This window comes from Cornus florida, unplaced genomic scaffold (assembly GCF_030987335.1).
Source record: "Cornus florida cultivar Cherokee Brave unplaced genomic scaffold, ASM3098733v1 CherokeeBrave_3.0.0_Hap2_Chr04, whole genome shotgun sequence".
Lineage (NCBI taxonomy): Eukaryota > Viridiplantae > Streptophyta > Magnoliopsida > Cornales > Cornaceae > Cornus > Cornus florida.
In genome coordinates this window covers 23,994,755-24,020,233 of record NW_026775574.1, presented here as the reverse complement: position 1 = coordinate 24,020,233, position 25,479 = coordinate 23,994,755, and the positions used below count along the sequence as shown (strand labels likewise).

The 25,479-nt window shown below is 36.4% G+C and overlaps 1 protein-coding gene across 3 annotated transcripts; it reads right to left on the bottom strand.

The window, feature by feature from the left end:
* Positions 1-1,028: 1,028 nt before the first annotated feature.
* On the bottom strand, positions 1,029-23,726 carry LOC132303001 (DNA polymerase lambda). 3 transcript variants are annotated; one of them, XR_009481037.1, is made up of 15 exons: positions 23,153-23,726; positions 22,880-23,017; positions 20,460-20,822; positions 20,178-20,271; positions 19,932-20,062; positions 19,394-19,456; positions 18,592-18,771; positions 18,413-18,487; positions 17,085-17,173; positions 15,256-15,346; positions 13,920-14,000; positions 13,185-13,267; positions 1,988-2,055; positions 1,369-1,453; positions 1,226-1,277 (listed from the first exon to the last, which is right to left on the bottom strand). XR_009481037.1 is itself a non-coding variant. In XM_059800013.1 (14 exons), exons 1-14 carry the CDS (start codon positions 23,246-23,248, stop codon positions 1,179-1,181), a joined length of 1,653 nt encoding a protein of 550 aa, XP_059655996.1. In that variant the 5' UTR covers positions 23,249-23,622; the 3' UTR covers positions 1,029-1,178. The 3 variants fall into 3 exon arrangements, 2 of the variants coding, with proteins under 2 accessions (XP_059655996.1, XP_059655997.1); XM_059800013.1 differs by lacking the exon at positions 13,185-13,267 and having other exon boundaries at positions 1,029-1,277; positions 23,153-23,622; XM_059800014.1 differs by lacking the exon at positions 13,185-13,267 and having other exon boundaries at positions 1,029-1,277; positions 18,434-18,487; positions 23,153-23,616.
* Positions 23,727-25,479: the final 1,753 nt, after the last annotated feature.

Genomic DNA, 25,479 nt, shown 5'->3' with positions numbered 1-25,479 from the left:
GAATTTGAAATTGCAGTTTTGTCCCTAAACTGTTTGTTAATTATTATAACAAATGCCCATAACTTTTCACTTATTGAAATCTCTCTCCCGCCAACTTGTTATGAAATATGAACACAAGATGAAAGATACACAAACACAAGACTGTAGTATTTACAGATCTTAGTCGGCAGGAATAGCTCAGCTTAAAAGATCTTTGGAAATACTCTCTTTTTAAGTATCCAATCGGGATTGGTTTAAACTTCAACGACATGATCACTTAAATTATAGATTATATGCATTCAAAATTTAACTATCTAGAGAATCATAAATTATAGATTATATGCATTCAAAATTTAATTATCTAAAGAGTCTAAAGTGACTAGTGATTGATTTTTCATGACCCGAACAAAGGGATAGAAAAAAAAAAAAAAAACACAGATCTTAAAGTAAACGCAAGTATTTATGAATTAAAGGCACCAATGTCAATTCTTTTTTAAAAATCAAAGTACACTTATTAAAAAAAGAAACGCCAATATCATCTCCCCTAACTTTATCTTTCCAAACTCTTTTACATTGTTAAACCTTTTTTCTTTAAAATATATAAATATTTCAAAAAGTAATTCACTGTCCGTCCAAAAATTGCATTTGCCAAACCTTAACCAATTGGACACAATCCTAGTCAGTTTTAAGGATCACTTCCGGCTTGATTTTGAGCTAATTACAAGTGACAAGGTTCATCATAAGATAAGCCAGAATAAAGAATTTCCCTGCTCCATTTCAAACGAGAAGCCAGAGGTTTTGCACTCCTAACCTGTGGATCAAGCTGGAGTAGTTGGCATGCTTGGGCGACGTGGATGTGTGAACAAAGCACGTGGAGAGTAACGGACGAAGTTAGCAAAATAAGCAAGTTCTATATACAACAATACACCAGAGTTTAGCAAAATAAGCAAGTTTTCCATACAACAACAACACAACAAAATAAGCAAGTTTTATATACAACAATACACCAGAGTTTAGCAAAATAAGCAAGTCTTCCATACAACAACAACACAACAAAATAAGCAAGTTTTATATACAACAATACACCAGAGTTTAGCAAAAAAAGCAAGTCTTCCATACAACAACAACACAAAAGGTCCGTCGCCTCCTCCCAGATTTGAGGCTATGTACATTGTGCATAAAGACATGCTATTACACTTTCACAGATTCCTTTCATATGGTTCAAACCAAGGAAATCCCAGGAAATCAAACACCTCTTTCTCTGTCTTCAAATGCAAGCTTGTGGTAGCCCTTGAACCCTGCATTGCATGTGAGCCGCAAATGAACCATGAAATACGATATTTAAGTGGACGAGAAACATAATAATGAAAAAGTCGACCAACTCATTACCCGAGTACCGCCTGAACCTTTAGTTGCAGGAAACAATCCGGTATCATCAAGTCGGAATCCTTTGGATTCTGCAAGTAATCTCAGCCTGCGCCCAACAGCAAATGAGCTAAACTTTACGCAGGTTCCACTTATGAGCGCAAGAATGATTCAGAATTTCCCACAAACAAAAAATAAAAGGAAAATAATAGAGATCAGCAAATTCAATAACTATCCCTTGTGTGAGAGGGCCCATTAGGTATTTAAGACAAACTAGCTTGAAACCCAGTCCCGTCATGTCGGCTGCACATAAAGATTGCCTACTAGAAATTTGAAGTCCTCAACAATAAGGAAACTAACAAATTCTTTTCCTAATTGAACTGGGAGGGCACTTTCAGAAATCTGTTAATTGTGTATGCCCCATTATCATGTTATGGATTCATATACTGCAATAAAATAGGTCCAGTTAATCACATCAACAATCTCCTATAATGCACATTATTATGTTCAAGTGAAAGCATGTCAGATGTCCATACATTTGGTCAGTTATTTCCACTCATCTTATTATTTACTAGTATCTTGCAAGTGTAATGAAGACTTTCCAATTTATGAAAGCAAGAAAAGTAATTTTGAGTGGATATACCTCCTATTCAGAACATCATTCCCAGTCCAATGTATTAGTCCAAAAGCATAGATGTCCCTCGGGTATACCTATTAAGTGAGAAAAGAAAAAGGTTTAGTAAAACACCAAAATAATCAAAATCTCTGCAATTTTTAATCCCAGGGAGGATCAGATTAAGGAAAATTAAGTTCTCCTCGTCAGAGGCAGAAATAAAATGGAGTTAAAAATATGCTTACAAAAGAAATAAGTAAATTGTTCTCTGATAATATGATAAGAGGCAAATCCACCAATGAAAAATTTTGAAGTATTATTTTTAGAAACTACTATTAGAAGAAAAAAGTTTTAAGTGCAAGTTTATCCAGGGTAGCCATCACGTTGGAGGGCATCATCGGATGCAATGTTGAAACTATGTCGGAACTCGGGCCTCGTAGAACCAAATTCCTACAAGCACAGATCTGTCTCCATGAATCCCCGCAATGGTGGAAGCCTCGTGCACTAGGCTAGCTCACAATAACAACTTCTTCTTATTCTTCTTCTTCTTCTTCTTCTTCTTTTTTTTTTGGCCTTTTTCTTTTTTAATATGCCAGGCTACCCCTAAAATTAAATCAACACATCAAACTTCCAACTCTTTCCATACGACACACACTGATTAGCATGGAATCATGGGAATAGAATGTCAAATTACCTTGATTAGCAAAATCACTTAATCTATGTATTAGAACGCATCTAATATTAGCCTTCTAGTGGTTTCTACCTGAATGGAGAACAGAGAAAGTTGCAACATGAAAAACATGAACTGATGCTCAGGGAGAATAACACAATTTGGGTGGCTGCGATCAAGGCAGTGTGTAAGCAATCAGCAAAGTTGACTAAGGCTATATATAGTACAGCTCAAGTGTACTATTTTTAAAAATAGATATTATACTAAGGACTTGTTAGTTCAGAAAACAACTGGAGCATTACCTGTCACCAACACAATCACTTGTTCAAAACTTCAACTTATAGAATCAACTAAAACATCATTTACAGTATGTCAAGCTTAATACTCCAATAATTTGTTTTTCAACTGGTAGAATTTAAAATATCAAGAGCAACATATGCATCAATAAGCTAATTAAAGTTCACATTTAAATCTAACTCACTCACTAAAAGTTTAGCATAACTACTTGAATCAGGTGCAAGAATCTTATTTTGCCATTATTATCTGTCACCTACCATAAGCCTAGTCACATTCCACATCTTCTCTAACAATTTCAAGCATGTCCATTTTGACCTTCCTTTAAATGATGAAATCATCTCAGCAAGTCTCTCCCAGCGCACTCTGTTAATGCTACCTTCTAGCTTCTTAAAATGTATAGGGCCTGCTTGGTTCAGTTCTCTTAGAAGAGTTTTCTGTTCTCAAAGAACGAAAAAAGTTTGAAAATCCTTTTCATCATTGGTTTTCTGGAAACTACTCTCTAAAAACAGAGTCAAAATAATGCCTAATTTCAGTGAACAATCTTCTGTATTTCTCAGAAAATTGTTTTCCGTATTTAGGGTTCTTTAAAACTGTTCTCAAAAACTTGAACCAAACAAGCCCTCAAAATTTTGTTCTCTTGTTTCTAGTTCAATGACGAGCACACCCACGATGAAGTTTTCACAAAGAGGACCCATACATCAGAACCCAAAATATTATGCCGAATAAAACTTAGGCAAGGGTATAATATGAAGAAGAAACCTATTAATATCTAATTCTATGCTTCTTATTTTGCCTTTCATCCACCTTAGCATCATCATTGCAGCTAGCATTGTCATTCTCGATTGACTGCTCAGCACTTTGTAAATCATGAAGTAAAGGAAGCTTTATTGTAATCCTAAAAAACGTTTTGGACTCACTACAACAAATTGAGGCTTTTGTGACAAAATTTTCAAAGCAAAACTCATATAGTCTCTTATTTTTGGTGACAAAATACTATTTCATCACAAAAAGTACTGTTTTTAGGGACAATTTTTATCTTGTCCCTAAAAGCTCAGCGGGAAACTTCGCAGCCCTTCCCACGTTTGTCAAAAGTTTTTCGCTGGTATATCTAAGACAATACCGTGCCGTTTCAACAATATCGTAAATTTTAATTAAAACGATGACGTCCGATGTCCTTGAATTAGTGTTTTGTACTACCACCACTTAGAACATATTTTTTCCCAGGTCGTGCTTTTCTTTCACACAATTTTTAGAAAAACACAGAGTTCTTCAGTTTCACCTCATTCTCGTTCCTTGAAAAACCCTAACCGTCGCCTTATCAAAAATCCCAACACTGTCTCCACTACCCAATTCAATGGCTTCCCTCTCAACCACTCTTCTCTTCTCGACAAACCTAAATTGATCACCTGTTTGTTAAACGCTCCTCCCAATCCCAAGATCGGGTCTTCAATTTCGTTGTTGGTCCGGTGACTATGCCTGAAAACGTGCCTAAGATCGCTAAATCTGAGCTTTATAACTGCCGTGGCTCCGAAATCAGCGTGATGGAGACGAACACAGAGGCAAAGAGTCCCTCTCAACCATCTAGAAAGAAGACGCACTCTGTCCTCTTCACATGTCTCTGTGTTTGGACTCTGGAGGTAAGTTTTTATTGGTTTTATATTTTCAAAACCCTAGCCCTCCATTACCGATGAAAGCCCAAATTTTATGTGTGACTCCCTTGTTATTATATGTAATTTATATTCTCTATGTTTTCTGTCTCCCTCTCTTTCCTCATTACCCAAGCCCTAACTCTCAAGACATAATAGATCATAGATTACAGTATATTTAACTTATCAAAAAAAAAAAAATAGATTACAGTATATTTGATTATGAATAAATAAAAAAGAGTGCATAATTGGATCAAAAGGATTTGTATTTTGATGGTAGAACATAACTAATTAATTTTTTGCTATTCTCCATTGAGATATACTAGGCATATAATTTCATAATTCCAAAAAAAATATTTGAAGAAATCAATCAGATTTTTAAGAGGCATAAGAGGATTACCATGTAGGTGTTTAATCGGGACATCACTGTGGACTTGCTTGTTGCTGATATCAATAACAATGGCTTTATTTGGTATGAATTAATAGGCTTTTAATTTCTCTTTCACTATTTAATATATCACTCACTAAATAAATTCATTTTTCAGAAACTATCAAATTCACACTGATGTACAATTGGTTTTAGCAGTATTATTAATTGAGCTATTTAGATTGTATTCTCAAATCAATCTTTTTATGTTCAAACAATATAGTAATAAGCTTGCATTTGACAATTATCCTCTTTTAGTGGACATTAGGCCTTTTAATATAAAAGAATGGGAGTGGGAGGCGTGACTAATGTTTGACTTTTCTCTCTTCTCTCTGTTCTTTTTTTGACGTCGGAGTCTTTCACTCCGGCGTCTGTCATTGTCATTTATGCTTTGTGCTTCTGGATTTTGGCTTTCTGGCAAGGATTTTTGTCATGCTTCGTTCCTATCTCAATGTCGCAACCTTACCTCGTCTTAACTTCCATGATGAAATCAAAAGATGTTCCATAGATGGTGATTCGGTCTTTAGGGTTGATCATCAAAGCACCAAGGATCGTGAATCTGTTTTGAGGTCATGTCTAGTTGGTCGTTTTGACAGAGATGTGGGGTGTATTGAAGGGATTGAGGCGTAGGCTACGAGAGCCTGGAAGGTCTCAAGCGGCGTAAAAGTTTCTTCCCTTCCCGATGATCTTTTTCTGTTCAGGTTCCCGTTGGAGCAAGAGGCTTTAAGGGTGTTGGATGAAGGAAGAAAGAGGTGGGGGGAGGCTGTGTTATCCATCGACATATGGTATTTCGCGGTTGGATGCTCTGCAGTGAAAGATCGAAGTACAAGGAGGGTGTTGTTATTTGGCTTGCCCCTTCACTTGTGGTGTCAAAAGTTGTTTGAAGCAATCGGTAATCTATGTGGTGGTTTTCGAGGTGTTGAGGCAGATGATTCGGTGAATGGAGAGAGAATTCTTCTCTACGTTTCCGCCGGAAAAAAGATACCGGAGTACGTCTTTGTTGAGGATTACAGAGTTGCCTTTAAGGTCAACTTGATTGAGGAAGTCACACCTCGTATCTTCCCGAAGTCCCACTATATAGGTGGGGAGAATTCTTACTTCCCGCGTGCTGCAACGATCATCAGAGGGGGTCGCCGGAATTTACAGTTCCGTCAGGGCTTCAAAGAAAATAGACGATTGCTTGCCCACGCGCCTGAAGCGAATAGAAAGAGTAGACCCAGGAGCCGTGCTAATCAAGTCCTGGATCAGTGCTCACTGTCTCGGTTTAGCCATTTCAAAAATAATCAACCACGTGGCAATAATCGTGGCATTAATGGAGCCACTCACGAAATAGCCATTGATGGGCCTAAGTATGGGCCAGATGCATGTTCTGGGCCTCTTTTATTTAATGGGCTAACTAATAGTGCTCAGAAAATTAAAAGGGCCGTTAATTCGGGACCCAGCAACCATCTATCAATTTCAGTCCCAAACGAGAAATCCAGCTCTTTTATGGTTAAGCCCAAGCGGGGGCCCATCTCTTCTCTTAATTCAAAGCCCAGCTCACCTCACTCTCATGTTATAAGCACTTCGCACAATCCACACTTAAGTGGATCTTCCGGAACTGTCTGGAACTCGCCGGAAAAGAGAAGATGGATGAATCTCTCTGTTGCAGAGGCTGGTGCAAGACCTGTTGTTAAGAGGTTTCATCATTCTCGGTGTTGCGCTGGCTTTTGTTCTACATCCCGCTCTGCTATTCCACAGTTGAAAGGAAGTACTAGATTTCCATCTCAGGGCCATTTTCCTGGAGTTCGATGGTCAAGAAAAAAAAAGCAGAAGTGGGTGACTAACGGTTCAGGTATACCTTCAGATCTCAAGAGGCCCTTTACTGATCCACCCTCTTCTTCTACCCTTTCCTGTGAGGCGATGAGGGATGTTGTTGATGTTACGGAGAAGAAGGATGGGCGAACACTCTTGAACTCTGATTATAACGATGGGAAAAATGGTAAGGAAAACTGTAAGATTGATCCTCCTAGACAGCTGGTTCCGGTTGGTAGTACAGATGATTTGTATGAAGGAGTAACAGTCTGTCTGGGAAGAGATTTGCAGTTTAAGCTGTCTAATGATGAGGCTGCGGCTGTATTCAAAGAGTTACGTTTGAATGTTGCATTGAAAGGTCTCAATTGTATGCCATCTGCAACGGATGAGGAGAATGAGGTTGGGAGTAGTGTTGGATTAGGTGATTATGTTACAGATTCAAATTCTGTTTTTGAGTTTGACAGGAAGACTGAAGAGGAGGTGGCTAAAGACTTAGGATCTATCCAACAGGTTACTGAGCTTCAACCTTGGTTGAAGGATGACTCTAACATTTCAATGGTGGAACCTTTGGCAGTGGTGAGACCTGATGATGAGGTTACTGACTTGGGGAGGGATTGGGTGGTTGATAACATTGGAACTACTAGTGAGTTGCTGGGAGTTTCTACAGAAGGTAATAATGCTCAGACTTTATCTCTTCTTCAATCAATTGTGACTGGAACTGAGATAGCAGTCACTAATGAAGTTATAAACACGAAACCCATATCGTCTTGGAAAGGGATTCACGAGATTAAGAATCTCATCTCTGATGTCAATTACGACAAGAAGAAAGGTGTGGTGATGGAAAGGGGCAGGACTAGGAGTAGGAGTTTGAAGAGTGGGGGAGAGGAGTTAATCTCAACTAGTTTTTAATGAAGCTACGAATCATTATATGGAATGTTCGTGGTTTCAATGACCCGAATAAAAAGAGGGTGGTGAAGGTAGCTTTAAGAAAATGGGGGGCACAGGTTATTTGTTTGCAAGAAACCAAGATGGCATCCATTACTGACGAAGTGGTTAGAAGTTTGTGGGGAGAAAGGTTTATGGAATGGGAGGCCTTGGATGCTACAGGTTCTTCGGGTGGTATTTTAGTTATGTGGGATAGCAAGTGGTTGTCTAGAATGAATGTATGGAAGAGGAGATTTTCTGTTTCTTGTGAGTTTAAGATGGAAGAGGATAATTTCAGATGGGTTTTTTCTGGGGTCTATGGACTGGTTGACGATGCTGAGAGACCTATTTTATGGGAGGAACTAAGCCTCGTTCAAGGTTTATGCTCTTTACCATGGTGTTTGGGTGGGGACTTCAATTCAGTCAGGTTCCCGTCAGATAGGTCTACTGGAGGAAGAAGGTCCGTAGACATGGATCAGTTTTCCGACTTCATTGATGAGCACCTTCTCATTGATCTACCAATGGAAGGTGCAACCTGTACTTGGTCCAATGGTAGAGACCCAGTTACTCTCTCAAGATTAGACAGATTTTTGATATCTGGGGAGTGGGAAGAAAAATTCCCAGACGCTGTTCAGGCGGTCTTAGAAAGGGTTACCTCTGATCATGTTCCTTTAGTTTTGGATTGCGGGGGTTTGTGTTCTAGGAAAACCCCATTCCGTTTCGAGAATATGTGGTTGAGAGCGGAGGACTTCCAAGGGACTATTCATTCTTGGTGGGAGGGAGTGTTTGTTACAGGTGCGTCCAGCTTCATATTAACACAGAAATTAAGAGCTCTCAAACTCTCTCTTAAGCAGTGGAATAAGGATGCCTTTGGGAATCTTGAATGGAGGAAGAATAGAGTCTTTGCTGATTTTTCTGAGATCGATTGGCTTGAGGAGGCGGGTGGGAATGTGGAGTCTCTTTCTACTAGGAGAGCTTCCTGTTAGGCAGTTCTTGTTGAGATTGCTCACATAGAGGAGATTTCGTGGCGACAAAAATCCCAAGCTCTTTGGTTGAAAGAGGGTGATCGCAATACAAAATTTTTCCACAGACTTGCTAATGCTCACAGAAGGAGTAATCATATAGGACGTCTACGGGTTGAAGGCGTGGAGTTGTGGAGGGAGGAAGAGGTGCGTAGTGGGATCGTTTCTTTTTATCAGAAGCTCTACACAGATCCTTTAGATTGGAGACCTAAACTTGATGGTCTCCCTTTTAAGGCCATTTCTGTATTGGAGAGAGATGGGTTAGAGCTTCCTTTTACTGAAGAAGAAGTTCTTAAGGCTTTATCCAGTTGTAATGGGGATAAAGCCCCGGGGCCAGACGAGTTCACTATGCGCTTTTTGAAAGAAAGCTGGGCGGTTGTGAGAAATGAAGTGATGAGTACCTTTCAGGAGTTTCATTCTACTGGTGTTTTTGAAAAATCGCTCAATGCATCATTTATTGCCCTTATCCCTAAGAAAGGAAACGCTTCAGATATTAAGGACTTTCGTCCTATTAGCTTAGTGGGTTGTATTTACAAACTCATAGCTAAGGTGCTGGCTCATAGAATAAGAGAAGTTATGGATGGGATTATTTCAGATTCCCAGAATGCCTTTGTTGGAGGACGGCAAATTCTTGATTCAGTTCTTATTGCTGGTGAATGTGTGGATTCAAGGTTGCGTAGTGGTGTTCCTGGAGTTCTTTGCAAACTTGATATTGAGAAAGCTTATGACCATGTCAATTGGAATTTCCTTCTCTACTTGCTTAAAAGAATGGGGTTTGGAAGTAGATGGATGACATGGATTGAGAACTATCTTTCGACTGTCAAGTTCTCAATTCTTGTGAATGGTTCTCCAGCTGGCTTTTTCGGGTGTTCTCGAGGTTTAAGACAAGGTGATCCATTGTCATCTTTTCTTTTTCTAATTGTTATGGAGGGTTTAAGCAGACTCATGCAACGGGCAGAGAATCTTGGTCTTATCAAGGGATTCCGGGTGGGAAGAGATATTGACAATCAGGTAGAGATTTCACATCTACTTTTTGCAGATGACACTCTGGTTTTCTATGAAGCTGATGTGTCTCAACTTAGATACTTGAGATGCATTCTGGCTTGCTTTCAGGCAGTTTCCGGGTTAAAAGTGAATGTGGCCAAGAGTGTGCTTGTCCCGGTCGGGAATGTTAAGGATATTTCTTCTTTAGCTGCAGTTCTTGGGTGCAGGGTGAACTCCTTTCCCATCCTTATTTGGGATTGCCCCTAGGGGTTTCTTCCAGGTTAGTGGGGAGTTGGGATTCTGTGCTTGATAGGTATGCAAAGAGGTTGGCTGGTTGGAAGAAGCAATATTTATCTAAGGGGGGTAAAGTAACTCTTATCAAGAGCACTTTATCAAGCCTTCCCACTTATTTTCTTTCTTTGTTCCAAATTTCATGCTCCGTTACTGATAGAATCGAACAAATTCAAAGGAATTTCCTTTGGGGAGGTAAGGGAGATGAGTTCAAGTATCATCTTGTTAGATGGAAGCAAGTTTGCAAGCCTATAAAGTTGGGGGGTCTTGGTATTAAACGATTGATCCCTTTTAATAAAGCTCTTTTGGGTAAGTGGTTGTGGAGATACGGGAAGGAAAGACATCGTCCTTGGCGCAGATTAGTGTCTTGCAGGTATGGGGAAGATGTTGGTGGTTGGACTACACGTCCGGTTTCTATTGCGGGAGGAGTTGGGGCGTGGAAATCCATTCGACAAGGATGGGATGCCTTTTCCTCTCATATCAGATTCAGAGTCCGAGATGGTAGCTGCATCCGCTTTTAGGATGATCTTTGGTGTGGGAACCAGCCTTTATGTCATACATTTCCCAGGTTATATAGTATTGCAGTTGATAAACATGCCATAGTTGCTAACTGTTATCATCTTGATAATAATGGGATTACGTGGAATGTTCATTTTCGGCGTTCATTTCAGGATTGGGAGTTAGAAGAGGTGAGCATTTTCTTGGATCAATTGAATCGGCAAGAAGGAATTGGTAGGGGTTTTGACAGTTTGAATTGGATTCCCTCCTCTCACGGGCGTTTTACAATTAGGTCCTTGTTTTTCTATCTGTCTAATTTTGCATCCTATGATTTTCCTTGGAAGACTATTTGGTGATCCATGGTCCCTACTAGGGTGGCATTCTTTGTATGGACTACTGTTTGGGGAAAAATTCTGACGAACGATAATCTGAGGAAAAGGGGAAATTTTCTTGTTAATTGGTGCTGTTTATGTAAGCAGAATGGGGAGTTAGTCGCTCATCTCCTAATGCATTGCTTAGTAGCGCGCGATTGCTGGAATCTCATTCTTAGCCTATTTGGCATGTGTTGGGTAATGTCACGTTCTACGAGGGAGCTAATTCATACTTGGAGAGGTTATCGTGTGAGTAGGAGCGTTCGTGCTTATTGGAGATCTGTACCACATTGTATTTGGTGGTGTATCTAGAAAGAGCGAAATAGTAGAATGTTTGAAGGGAAGGAGTCGTCTACAGCGACACTGAAACTTTTTATCATTTGCTCTCTTTTTTGTTATGTGAACAGAACTTCGTGTTCCTCTTTTGTTGATTTAATTTCTTTTCTGGATTCTTTGGGGCCTTGAACCCTGGTTCCTTTGTCCACGGGACGCGTTCCCCTATTGAACGCCCTTTTTAATTTATTATTACTTATCAAAAAAAAAAAAAGAATGGGAGTGGGAGTACACTCTAACCAAACTTAGTTAATATAATAATAATATTATTATTATCATCGTCATCATTTTGTATGCTCCCTTATGTGGCCTTACATAAGGTTTGTGGAACTAATACTCACTTTGAGAAGGCACATTGGCATTGTTTACCCTATCTTAATAGTTTAGCTTAGTTTACTTATTTTTTATTGCATTTACTTACTTTTTTCTTTTTCTATTTTCAGGAGGGAACAAGGGAACGCTTTGATGTCTCTTGAAGGCCCAATAAGCACTGTTCTGGTCATGTAAGTGGTAACATAGGCCTAATGGGTTTGGTTTTACATTAGTGCTATATCCCTACTGTTTTATTTCTGATAGTTATCTTTTTTGTGTTATTTCATCTTTGTTGGACCAGTTTAACCATTAGTTTACCTCTTGTTTTATTTCCTTCTTAGCTTTTTATTAAATTGCATATTCATTGTCATATATCCTTGTGGTGTTCTATAAATGATTGGCTCTTGAGTGTTAAATTGTTAATTTAAAGAATTTGAATCAGGAATACCTGTCATGGAAGACTATTGTGCGATAAATAGTCTTTCCTTTCTTGTTTGCTAGAATTAGTACTTGCGTTGTTTGATTTTTCTTAGAAAACTTAGCCAGTGATAACGGCCAGTTATTCAATGTGGGCAGTGGGCTACCTTAACAATGGGGTTACTATCAAGACACTTGCTGACACGATGACTGAGGTAAATAATTCTTGTATTTTATATATTTTTCATGTTAATGATGTTGCATCTCTTGGAGGAATTCATCTTAGTCAAGTTTAATTCCTTAGGAGAATATTAATTAGTTTTTTATTTTGACTTTTATAGGCCCGGTTGTCTCATTTACAGAAAACATTTTTTGGTTGTTTTTTGCAGGCACTGGAGTGGCTCTTAGTGGGGAATTCTTGTATTCAACGGGGAAATGCATAAAGCTAAAAACAGTTTGAAGAATTTTAAGATTCTAGAAGACTAGTATGAAAGGATGAGAGTGTCTTTTACTTGTTAGTTTGAATTTGTGCGACACAATTGAATAGTTAGTTTTACTTTGTAATGAAATTGACTATTGTAATGTAATTTTATAATAAAATTTGATGTTTTATTCTGATTTGTGTCGATTTGTGGCATTGAAATGAATAGAATTTTGTATAGAAATTTAATTGAATGGAAGATTTGATTTATAGAAAGACATTTAGTGATATTACATAAATTTGTCATCAAAAAGCTTTACTGATGAAATCTGATCTTCGCAACTATAATTTAGTGACAAAACAAATCATGCCAACTAGTATTTACTGACAAAAATTGTGACGACATTGTTTGTTGCTAAAGGTTGTCTAATCAGCAACAAAACAACTTTCGTCGCTAAAAGCCTAAGATTTAGCGACAAAACTACAGCTTGTCAGTATAGATGAATAGTGACGGTTACGTAGGGCCGACTGATGACGAAAATAATTTCGTCTCTAAAAGCATACAGGGACGAAAATTTGAGCTTTAGCAACGAATTGTTTCGTCGCCAAAGGCCTTCTTTGTTGTAGTGACTTTATGATCATAAAATGACTAAGGAATTTTTATCCACTATATCCATCTCAATTTTTTCTACGAATAACATTCTCTGCATAATCAATCAATGGTGAAAAAGCAACTCTTAGGTATCTTTAGCTATACTGACATAATTTATTTAGATACTTCTGCATGTAGAAAAGTTATATTTCATATGTTTATTCTTACCCTAAACTAGTTTGGTGAAAATTGCTTCGAAATGACATCTTCCAGCAAGAATTCATCCAATAATGTATCAAAATGACGTCTTCCTGCAAGATTTCTTACAATAATATCATATAATTGCTCAAAATACCACTCAAAATTTAAAATCATTATTATTTCTAACAATAATGGTTTTCAGTACAGTTATCAGAATCAGACTGGACCAACCGGTGAACTGGCTGGATATTAAATTTTTATCTTAACGAGACTGAAGTTGCTGAATTGGTTGGTTGATCGACTATAACTACAGCTTCCTCATAATTTTTTATTTTTTATTTTTAAAATAATAACAATAATAAATGAAATGTTACAGCTTGTTGATATTGGTTCAACTAATTGAGACCACTGTTGAACCATTGAACAAGTAAACTATTTCCTTCCCGGTGTCAGTTTCTGATCTTGGTTGGTGTTTAGGACATGGTGATGGTAGGCAATGTTAATCTAAAAATATACCAAACCAATATTTGATTCCTCAAAAGCATAATGATTCCACGTATGAGAAGAGTATATGTAAAACTGTTACTGTGAATTTTATCATTTAAATTTGATGATACATAATTTTTCTATTTCATAAAAAGCATCATTTGGTCGACAAATTAGTCCATACAAATAAAGAAAACATGAACTTTTGGCTGCTCTGCCCTGTTAGTAATTCAATTTGTAGAATCTTCAAAGTAATGAAGAGGAATTATGAAATACCTTGAGATCAATGCGATGTCGCGTCTCTCTACCAGGATATGTACAAAGACCAAAGTATGTGTCAACCCCTGAATCTGTACCCTGCATGTTGTACATATAGAGGGCAATGGTGAAAAGCATGCAATGGCAAGCACAAAACACAAAAGAATGGATAAATAAAACACATGAAAGTATATCATCACAGCATGATGATATATACATTTTTTTTTTTTTTCTGCTGAGAAGATCGTGAATGGGAGTCAAACAAAAGGAACAAGCTAGAGAACAAACATTATATTATGTAATATACGTTTAATAGGCCACTAAAAAAAAATGTACGCTCCATTCTTGACACGAGAATATATTCGAAAGACAAATTTCCAAAAAGTTAATCAGGGAGAGATGATAATTTTCACATAGGCTTCATCATAAAATGCTTTTAAGAAGAGTGCTTGCACCTTACAGGGAATAATTTCTGGTAATTACTTGCCTCAAGATGAATGGAGCTTAATCTCCATTTGGATCTCATAAAGAATGATAAATAAAGAAGCCTTAGGAAGTAAGACCTTAATCTTCTAAAGGAAAAGAGAGTTAAGGGCCAGTTTTTATGACATCCAGTAGAATTTGGAATTTTGGATGACCAAAGTATTGAATGATCTCACTGCAGATGGTATGCGATAGGTGGATAGATAAGGAAAGGGAAAGATGAAGTCATGATCACATTTAATAAAAGATAGGCCAACGATTAAAACACCGCACTAGACCAATACAATCAATACTCAATTGATAAATGCATCCCAACAAGCTCCAAGTAGCAGGATTAAGAACATGTTTATTTTTAACTGCTCCTTTCTTGGGGGTGCAAGTCATGGTGCTTTGAGGGATCATACTTGTCCTGATCCCAGGAAGTTATGTATATTTGTTAGCATTCTGTTGGCCATTACTTTAATACATCTCATCTGATATTTACCAGCAAAAGTTACTGAACATGTTTTATGTCTTGGAGAAGTTCAAATTGGAAGAACATAATACTGTATTGCAACACAGACAAGACCAAATTTAACTAGGGTAACATCGTAAAAAGAATCATAATTAGGTCTTAGGGGACCAAAATATAGGATCAGCAGCATTTTGCATACATCAAACAATCTGTACATTAGTTTTAGTTTTATATGTCTCAGCTGATTTTGACCAATGCAAGATGATAGAATATCCAATTTAAGCCATCCAAAATCTGATTTTCAGTATCTTTACAAAATGGTAGAGTAAAGACATATGTTCTTTACTCTGCACAGCTAAGTAAGCACGAGCTTTCATTGATCACAAAATATGTGTGTGTGTGTGTGTGTGTTATTACCTCCACACTATGAATACTAAAGACCAGATCTTCTCTTAGGAACTTCATATCCTTCAGATGCTTTACATATTTTTGTAGAAATCCTACATGACTGAAAAAATAGTTAGAAAGGCCAGCTTTACCAATCTAATATCACAATCATAACTAATGGAAACAAGAAGAAACTAATTTCAATATTTGATTTTGCTACACTGATTGAAATTTGAGATAAGAACAAAAAGTCTTGAAAAGTAAGATAGAAAATGTAACCAGCTGCGTATTTGCAATTAACAGCACCCATATAAAATAGGTTATTGTTAGCCGAGATATGATAGGCGCAAATCATAGGATGTGACTTACCATATTATCTGAGATATGATAGCCACAAATCATGGATTTGACTATATTTACACATATGTCTAGGCATAGAATATGCAATGATTTTATTCAGTTTACTTTATTGTAATATTAACATGTGCTCTTTTTAGTATATAAATATAAGAGTTGTGAATGAGTGTCTAAAACATCTTATTCAAACTTTTTACATATTTCTCTTATCTTTCTTCTTTTTATATTTCTACTTGGTATTAGAGCCAGAGTGGTCCGATTGCAATGAGGGCATTGCAAGTTCGGCACCACCCCTTCGAGAATGGTCTAAGGAGACATCCCTCATCCGGGAGGTGTCGAGTAGGCAAGGCTGTCCGACCTCAATGAGGGCATTGTAAGTTCGAAACCACCCATTTAGAAATGGTGTGAGGAGACGTCGTCGTTTTTTTGGTCTGAGGAGACATTGTTGATTCTTTCATCTACATTGTTTAAACATATGTATGAAGGGGAATGGTTTGAGAAGGCATTGTTGATTCTTCTATCTACATATTTTAAACATGTGTATGAAGGGAAATGGTTTGAGGAGACATTGTTGGTTGTTTACGGTCTGAGGAGACATGGTTGGTTGTTCTGGCCTGAGGAGACATTGTTGAATGTTTATTGTCTAAGGAGACACTTTGAATTGTTGATCAGCACTTCATTTGATAGAAAAGCATCGCTAATTAGATTTACACGTGTTAGCAAGACCGTGTTTAAGGATGCATTGTCCAAGTAGGGCGTCTACGACATCCACGCACCAACTTGAAGGGGAGTTTTAGCCAAGTTATGATAGGCCCAAATCATAGGATGTGACTTACCATATTATCTGAGATATGATAGCCACAAATCATGAATTTGACTTTGTTTACGCATATGTCTAGGCATAGAATATGCAATGATCTTATTCAGTTTCCTTTATTGTAATATTAACATGTGCTCTTTTTAGTATATAAATATGAGAGGTGTGAATGAGTGTATATAACATCTTATTCAAACCTTTTACATATTTCTCTTATCTTTCTTCTATATTATATTTCTACTGTTATTCTAACATGACAACCCCCCCCCCAACCAAAAAAAAAACCCCTCTTTTATTCAAATTTTTTTTTTTCCTAGTTGGTACTCACACACACATGCCTCCACTAAGGCTCGAACCCCTGACCTCTCTTTAAGAAGTAAGAGCTTGGTACTGCTAGGCCACTGGCCTGTTGGTCCTCTTTTATTCAATTTTAGTTAAAGCAATTAGGAAACTTAATACTAAAAGATTAGAAATACAAATTTTGTTAAATATTCATCAAATTACAAAATGTAGGAGGATCATTGGTCAGGCCAAAAGGCCTGCGCAACGCAAGAGATGAGCTTGATACTTTGTAAATTGCAACACATCACATATTTTAGAGAATTCAGGCAAAGCAGAAATGATCATTATTTTCTTTGCTTGTATTTTTAAAGAAAAATCTCTCATCAGAAGATAGAATAAATACCTTTTTCCATCAGGATGTGTAATTATAATGTCCAAATCTCCGCAAGAAGCTTTTCCGCGTCTGAAGGATCCTCCACATACAACAGACACCTTAAACATAGAATCACAACAACAGATGAGCATATAAAGCTATGTCAAAGGCTGTGATAGTAAGTTTAGAACTGAAGGTTCAATGTGGTTTGGTCAAACCAATCATTATATGACAAAATTTTGTATATATGTCTGTGTATAATATGTCTACTAATACATTCATGTTCATCCTCAAGTTCGTTCAGAAAAGGTGTCCCATTGAGCATAAAAAGCTTTATATATTTTTTTGATAAGTAATAAATTCATTGAAAGCCTTCAAAAGGGGAACGCGTCCCTCAAAAACAACACAAGGCCAAAAAAGGGCCTCTAATCCTCAACAAATCCATAAACTCTACAAGCTCATCCAAGGATTTACAATTTCTTCCTAGAACCCAACAAAAAAGGGTGCTAAGAATGGAGAATTTCAACGACCCAACATTATTTTCCTTTCCCTCAAAGGGTCTCCTATTTCTTTCAAGCCAAAGACACTGCTAAACGCACAAAGGAGTGACCCGCCAAGGGTCACGAGCTTAGGCCCCCACTATACACCCTCTCCAAGCCTCTGGTAGACCGTAGCATAACCCAATGAATCCCAAATAAACCAAAAAACAAAAGCCAGCAATCTAAGGCCACAGAGCATAAAAAGCATTATATTATCGATATCTTTATATAAAAAAATATATCATTTAAATGGCAGTAATGAAACCACATGGGGCTCAACAGGGGCAACTACCCCCACTCAATTTTCTTTAATTTTGATTTTATATAAGTATATATTTACTTTCGAAACCTCCAGCAATCAGCCTCACCCCGCCCCAATCCCCTCAAACGGTACAATAGAAATCTCGTGGTCATCAACTTTACTTTTTCTAAGTTCAACTTCTAATACTACTTATTTTCTTAGTCCCACTCAACCCAATAACTTAACTTTCGAAGTATATCTTCATTAATCTAATATGGACTTAAATTCCTACTCCAATAACTAAAATAATATTGGCAAGAATGAAGAAATCAACTGCATTTATTGCTAAAAATGGTCTAGGAACTTAAAAGTTTGACATATCTCTCCATTGTTCTCATCTAAACTTAATTCCTAATATGATAACTAAAAACATATTGTCCACATCACGGAAATCTACTACATATACTGCTATTTTTTTTTTTTTTGATAAGTACTACATATACTGCTATTAACATAGCTTTAGAAGATCAAAACCAACAACGTTAAATGAAGATAAATCAACTCTTAAACCAACTCACTAGAATAGTTATAGTGCTCACCCCAGGCAATACATCTTCTCCAGCTTTCTTTAGGAGAAGTTCCATTTCTTCAACCTATGTAATCCAAATGTATCTCAAATGTTAGTGAGGCAACATGAAAATGAAACTTTCATGTAATCATTATAGATAGTAAAATTCAAGAAGCACAAAGGCCAAACCTCATGACGCGGAATCCTGGTTTTGATATCATCAAAATATTTCAAACCTAGCCTCTGTGCATTTGATAATGAGTCCTCATTCTTCAGATCATCTAAACTTCGATGTCCTTTTTCGTAAAGTTTCAGAGCGGTGGCTGGACCAATGCCCCATACTTCCCCAAATAGACTGATTGTCCGCACCTGCAAAAATACAACAAAACCATATGAAGTAATATGATTCTAGACTACAAAGACATATACCGTATATTTACCTTGGGTCATTAACTACAAACTAACAAATTTTATCTCTTGCATGATCAATATACAAAAATGTGGTCCAGGATAAGTATGGACGCTTTCTTTTTCTTTTTTTTCCCCAAAAAATAAAAAATTAATTTATCTAATTCACCCTGAAATAGCAACTTAGTAAGAAAGTAGAACAGTAGATCAAATTTTAACCTCCAAAACAAAGAAAACATTAAGATGAAACCACCAATAAAGTCAATCTAAAACTGAAAAGGATGCATCTCAAACTCCTTTCTACAAATTCCAGTAAGAGAGAGAGAGAGAGAAAGATTAGGGTTGGAACGTGAATTATAGTTTGCAAGAAGTTTAGTTAAAATTAAGAAAATCATTGAATGCATAACAGGTCTTATGCATTCACAAATAATCGCAAACTAAATCCAAACAAAGTAATGTTTCAAATATCAGTGAACAACAGGGCAGTAGATCTCACAATTATATAACAGGTGAATGATCATCACTGATAAAGTGATTAGCAGTACAGGTACAGAATTTCTGATTGACTAAACCTTCAAAATACCTTTTCATCTGTCTCAAAGTGCTCTAACTTGGACAGCTTCCCGGTACTAACTATCTCCTGAATCTGCAATCAAATAGAACTGCATATGTAGTCTTCTTAGGTAAATGGAAAATCCACCCTATAAAAGCATATTTAAAAAGCACATAGTTCTTTGAAATTCAGATATATGTCATATAAGGAATTCATTATTTTAAGTTTCAAATGGAACCTTTTTGGTAACAGAAACACGTATAGCATAGAATGCATCACATCTGCTATCCACAGTGACACTCACTCTAATGAATCATTTAGGTCTACAAGAAGCTACAACACTTTCTGATAGATATATAAGGACTAAGGAGATTATAAAAGAAGCAAAACAACCAATTAGCTAAATTACTATGAGAAAACAAATTATTAGCTAGCATCTTGTCTCATAACCTGATCCATGCAAACAGCAGCTTAAAAAAGATGAGAACTTCAAAGAAGCAATAAAGCTATTGAGCCGAAGCACCAAATGTTGAGCATCATAAGTTTGAACCTAAATCTGTTTACTTACATGATCCTGTATTGATTTTCCAATTGAAGGTAAGTGTTTGACCTGATCCGAACTCTCAATTTTAAAGGACAACTTCTCAATAACCCCAATAGCCTTGTAATAGCTAAAAGACCTCCGATCATCACGAAGTGCTGTCACAGATAAGTAGTTCATCACATTAAAATCCAAAAGAACAGATAAGCCAGATTGCCAAGGATGCACAAGAGTGAATGCTCCAAAAAGTAAAAATAGAAAATAAAAAACCACCTCGATATATGTTGATAAGCTTTCCAAATATCAAACAGATATTCCTGTTTAAATCTGGTGGACTATATGGCAAGGATGAGTTTGACGTACCAACCTGATAAGCAAATGGTAGAAGTATTCACTCGCAACGAATCCAAAAGGAAAAATGCACAAATAATAATCATTGATGCTGCAAGATACCTAAGACTCTGCATCCATGGATGAGAGAGACACAGAGAGACAGAGAGAGGGAGAGCTCATGAGTTTCACAAATAATCAGAAAAATGGATTACTCAATCTTACAGCCTTATCGGGAGCACCAGAGCTCGTAGGACTGGTCCTGCTAATTACTGGGCTTAGATCAAGGGACGAGTCATCAGAAACAGTGGCTGTACTCGGTGCTTCGTATACAAAGTTATTTCTTGTGTTGTCCATGTTCTTCGCACTTGCATTTCCTGGGTTCTCAGAAGATGTTTTGACCTTTTTGCAATGTGACGCTTCATTATCACTAGAATTGTTTCCATTAGCGGGCTTGGGAGAATTTTTCTCCAAAGATGTGTTTGGCGAACCTTGTTGTTCTGAATCCAATGCTAGAACATAAGAATCTTCAGGCACTTTTTCTCCTAATCTCAAACTGTCCTCCAGCCACTGATAAAGAAGACTATTCTGGCAACAATTGTCGATATGGACCGTCAAAACTTTAAAAAACTATTAATGGATCAACGAACTTGTATATATGAACTTCACAAGAAAGCCAGACATCACAACCTAATAGCACACCCCAACTAATTGTAATAAGGATTTTAAGTCATAAAATTAAGTTAGTCAATAAAATTGAGGACATATAAATTTTCTGAGAGAAACTAAGCCACGATCATTTATTAAAAGTTAGTTGAGAAATAGGTCTGACTAGTTTTTCATTTTTTTTAAGGTAAATAAATAGGTCTGACTATTGGGCAGGAAGTATGGATACTAATCAAGGAAAAGGGTATGAGAAAATACACGGTGAGGAACAACAACAAAGTTATATATCATATACAAAAACATTAAGTTGTTGTATATATCTGTAAAGCTACAGATATAATTTCTAATTTGTTGATAATAAAAAAGGAAATTAGCAATTGGATAAAAAAAATAAGGAGCTCATCATTCCAGCAATCAAGTATCTAAAGTCATGCCATATCTTCCAAAGAGAGGGCTCCTGTTTCACAAATTAATGTAACAGTGAGCATATTCTCTTTCATGTGAAAAGGGAAACAACATGAATGAAACAAATAGAAGCTATGAACTGTGAAGTAGTACTGGTATAGTAGAAATAGAAAATACCAGTTGATTAGACAGAAAATCAAAAATAAATTATGTCATAGGTGATGTATCAGATACAGCTATGGAATCCCTTAAAAGTATCCATTCTTTATTAACTATTGAAGTATAATAGGATTTTCTTTCCTTCTCATTTTTATTTTTTTAATGGCAATGAGGTGGTAAACTTAAACGTCAAAGTTACTTCCTAAAACAATTTTCAAATTCTTCATATCCCGTTTTAAGATAGATCAAAATGGTGAAACTGGATTCATGTAGGCTTGTAGCCAACCCCGTGTATTTGGAAAAAGGCTCTCCTGAGTTGGATTGAGTTGAGTACCTATATGCTTCTAAAAGTTTGGCTTCTAGGATTTTCACAGGAAGCATTAAAAAGAGAGGTTCAAAAGCTTAACCATCAAAGTTACTTCCTAAAACAATTTTCAAATTCTTTACATCCCTTTATGAGATAGATCAAAATGGTGAAATTGGATTCATGTAGCCAACACTGTATATTTGGGAAAAGGCTCTCCCGAGTTGGATTGAGTTGAATACCTATATGCTTCTAAAAGTTTGGCTTCTAGGATTTTCACAGGAAGCATAAAAAAAAGAGGTTCAAACAGTGACAACAACATTGAAGTTGAAAAAACTGATAAACAAAAAAGACCCTTGACCGGGAACACTTGCCAAAAATCATAGGTGTGAGGCAGTTCAACTGTTCAACCAAGCAAAATTACAACAATACATTGATAGGCATATAAAAAAGTTAGTGGGGTAATACACAATCCAGTTGAATTGATATTTAGGAGCATACACAATTTTGGCGAAAAAACAATATGTTAACCAACCATCTACTTCAAAAGCTTAAGCCACCTGTGGCTTTTTTTTTTTTGTCCAACACGTGTTTTTCAATTATTTTAATTAGGGAATTATTTTAATTAAGGTGACGGTGAGGTTTGAACTCAAAACCTTTGGCTTTGATACCATGTTAACAACCATCTACTCCAAAAGCTTAAGTTGTTAGAGAAGATGCAACTTTTATATTAATATCCTTCAACACAATAAATATGAGGCATTCGAAGGACATTCCAACAAAGGATTGGCCACAGTATTCCACGTTCTTCAATTGAATTTTTAAGTCCCCAAACAAAGCCAAAGTTATCCAGCAACCCCATTATGATACATAAATTTGGTGCAAATCTTAAAAACTCACATTAGATTATGTGAATGAATAATTAACAAGCCAAAACTCTTACCACCGTCAAATTAATTGATCAATAAAATACATCAAAACTCAAGACATTAATGTATGTACCCATTTTCAGAAACATTCATATTTAGCGCATAATTTTGAAAAAAAATCACAGGAGGGAGATAAATTGTGTGTGTGTGTGAGAGAGAGAGTGAGAAAGATGAAAGATTACTCCTTTCAAGCGGTCCAAGCGTTGACGACCAATTTGTTGGAAAAGGGCGTCTGAATTCATAGTAAACACATGAGTGACTCTTTTGGACAGTCGGTCCTCTATTGTAGCTCCCATTTGCACCAATTTCTGCTTCCAAATCTTCAAGAACACAAAAATGAAACCAATAAGCTACAAAACCCAAATGCATATATATATATATATATATATATATATATTTATCAGGTCTTTATATGCATAAACATATGTATTGGGAAGGAAATATAGTGACGGAACCTGTAATCGACGAGTCTGGACTTCGTTTTCGATCAACAAGACAACCATTCCGGCGAACATACCCTGAGGATCATGCTTCGTTGCCTTTGGCGCCATTAGCTCTCTGTGCTTCTTCTACAAGAAGCCAGAAGATGAGACTACGCAGTTTAAACCGCTTGCTGGTTGTTATCGCATACACTAGAGTTTATATGAACTTATTAAGGTGTAAGGACACAGTCCCACGTGGACGTGCGCTGTATTGAGCACCAGCGACCGTGTTTGGTTGCAGATTTAGGAGAAGTATAAGGGAATTGGAAAGGAGAACCAAAAGAGAGAGAAAGATATATATATATATATATATATATTATATTTGGAGAGTTATTAGAGAACATGACGAGAAAGAAGAGAATGATTTTTAAATTATAAGAAGAAAAAAAGTTGAAATTAATTATCAAACTCACTTAAATAAGCGCTGAATTGTATTTTTAGTAATTGATTTTAAAAATTGAGTTAAAAAATATATTGTAGTTTTAGCAATTGATTTTAAAATTTGAGTTAGAAAATTTATGTTTTGTTTTTTGAAAATTAAATTTTTTATTTTCATATTGCAATTTTTGTCACTATTTTGAAAATATTTTTTGTTTTCAGAAAAACTGAACCTAAAAATTCTATTTTATTAAAAAGTATAAGTAGTGAATATAATAAATATGTGTGTGTGTGTATATACATATAGAGAGAGAGAGAGAGAGATGGAGATTTAGTGGGAGAATGGAGAAAGTATAAGAGAGAGAGAGAGACTTTTTTTTTTTTTTTTTATTGGACACCCCATTTCATACATATGATGACTATTTATAGGCATTCAATTCGTGGGCAGCAAGCAGCTTCCTACATAAGCTTACTGCCATTTTCAATGTGTTGACCCCACACAAAACACATATAGACATAACACTCTTTCTTGGGATTCATAATATTACACTAAGAATATGCCTTATTAAAACCTTACTAAGAAAAACCCAGTGAAACAAAATCCTAACGAAGGGAAAAAAGTATAGTATTCTTGTGTATCTGAAAATGGTATTACATAGATTAAAACTACCTCATTAAAACCTTGCCAGGAAAACTCAGTAGGACAAAACCTGGACGAAGGAAAAAGAGTACGGTATGTCAATACCTCTTCGATCAATTGCTCCCCCTCATTTGCTCAACCCTAAAAATCATTTAGTTGACGCATTCCAATGTTGTGCACCAGCTTCTTAAATGTTGTAGTTGGAAGCATTTTAGTGAATAGATCTGCTAGATTTTCACATGAACGTATCTTCTGAATATCAATATCACCCTTTTTATGGCATTCATGCACATAAAAGAATTTTGGTGAGATGTGCTTGATCCTGTCATTTTTAATATATCATTCTTTCATCTGTGTAATGCATGTCGTATTATCTTCATATAATACTGTTGGGCTTTATTTTATTGATGAGAGACCACATGTTGTTCGAATATATTGGATCATTGATCTTAACCAAATGCATTCCCTACTTGCCTTATGAATTGCGAGTATCTCATAATGATTTGAAGAAGTTGCAATCATTGTCTGTTTCATAGATCGTCATGATATTGCAGTGCCGCCACAGGTAAACACATATCCTGTTTGTGAATAAGCTTTATATGGGTCAAAGAGATAGCCGGCATCTGTATATCCAATTAATTGAGAATTTGGCGCCTTTGAATAAAACAAGCCCATATCAGTTATGCCACGAAAATATTGCAATATGTGTTTGATTCCATTCTAATGTCTGCGGGTTGGTGCAGAACTGTACCTTGCTAATAAATTGACTGAAAAAATTATGTCAGGTCTTGTGCAATTTGCAAGATACAAACGAGCACTGATCGCACTAAGATAAGGCACTTCAGGACCTAGGAGTTCTTCATCATCCTCTCGATGACGAAAATGATCTTTCTTGACATCAAGTGATTAGACAACCATTGGAGAGCTCAATGGATAGACTTTATCCATATGAAAACGTTTCAGAATCTTTTCTGCAGTCCAAGGCAGAATTTTGTCTTTCAAAGATCTTTCATTTCGAATTCTTTCTTTAAATAAGTGGCCATCTTTTCAATCTCGTCCAATTTTCCACAAGATTCAGATCATCAACATATACTGTAACAATAACAAAACCAGATTCTGATTTATTAATAAAAATGTATGGACAAATATGATTGTTCACATATCTTTCTTTAAGTAAGTAATCGCTAAGGCGATTGTACCACATTCGTCCATATTGCTTCAATCCATATAAGAATCGCTGTAATTTGATAGAGTACATATTACGTGGTTTTGTTTTAGGCAT

What these genes read in the sequence shown, in the direction of transcription:
- LOC132303001 (XM_059800013.1), bottom strand. Translation starts at nt 23,248, where the DNA reads ATGGCGCCAAAGGCAACGAAGCATGATCCTCAGGGTATGTTCGCCGGA. An exon ending in ACTTTGAGACAGATGAAAAG is followed by an intron (nt 18,772 to 19,393) that starts GTATTTTGAAGG and finishes GTATTTTTGCAG; the next exon opens with GTGCGGACAATCAGTCTATT. An exon ending in GACATCGCATTGATCTCAAG is followed by an intron (nt 2,056 to 13,919) that starts GTATTTCATAAT and finishes CTCACTTAATAG; the next exon opens with GTATACCCGAGGGACATCTA.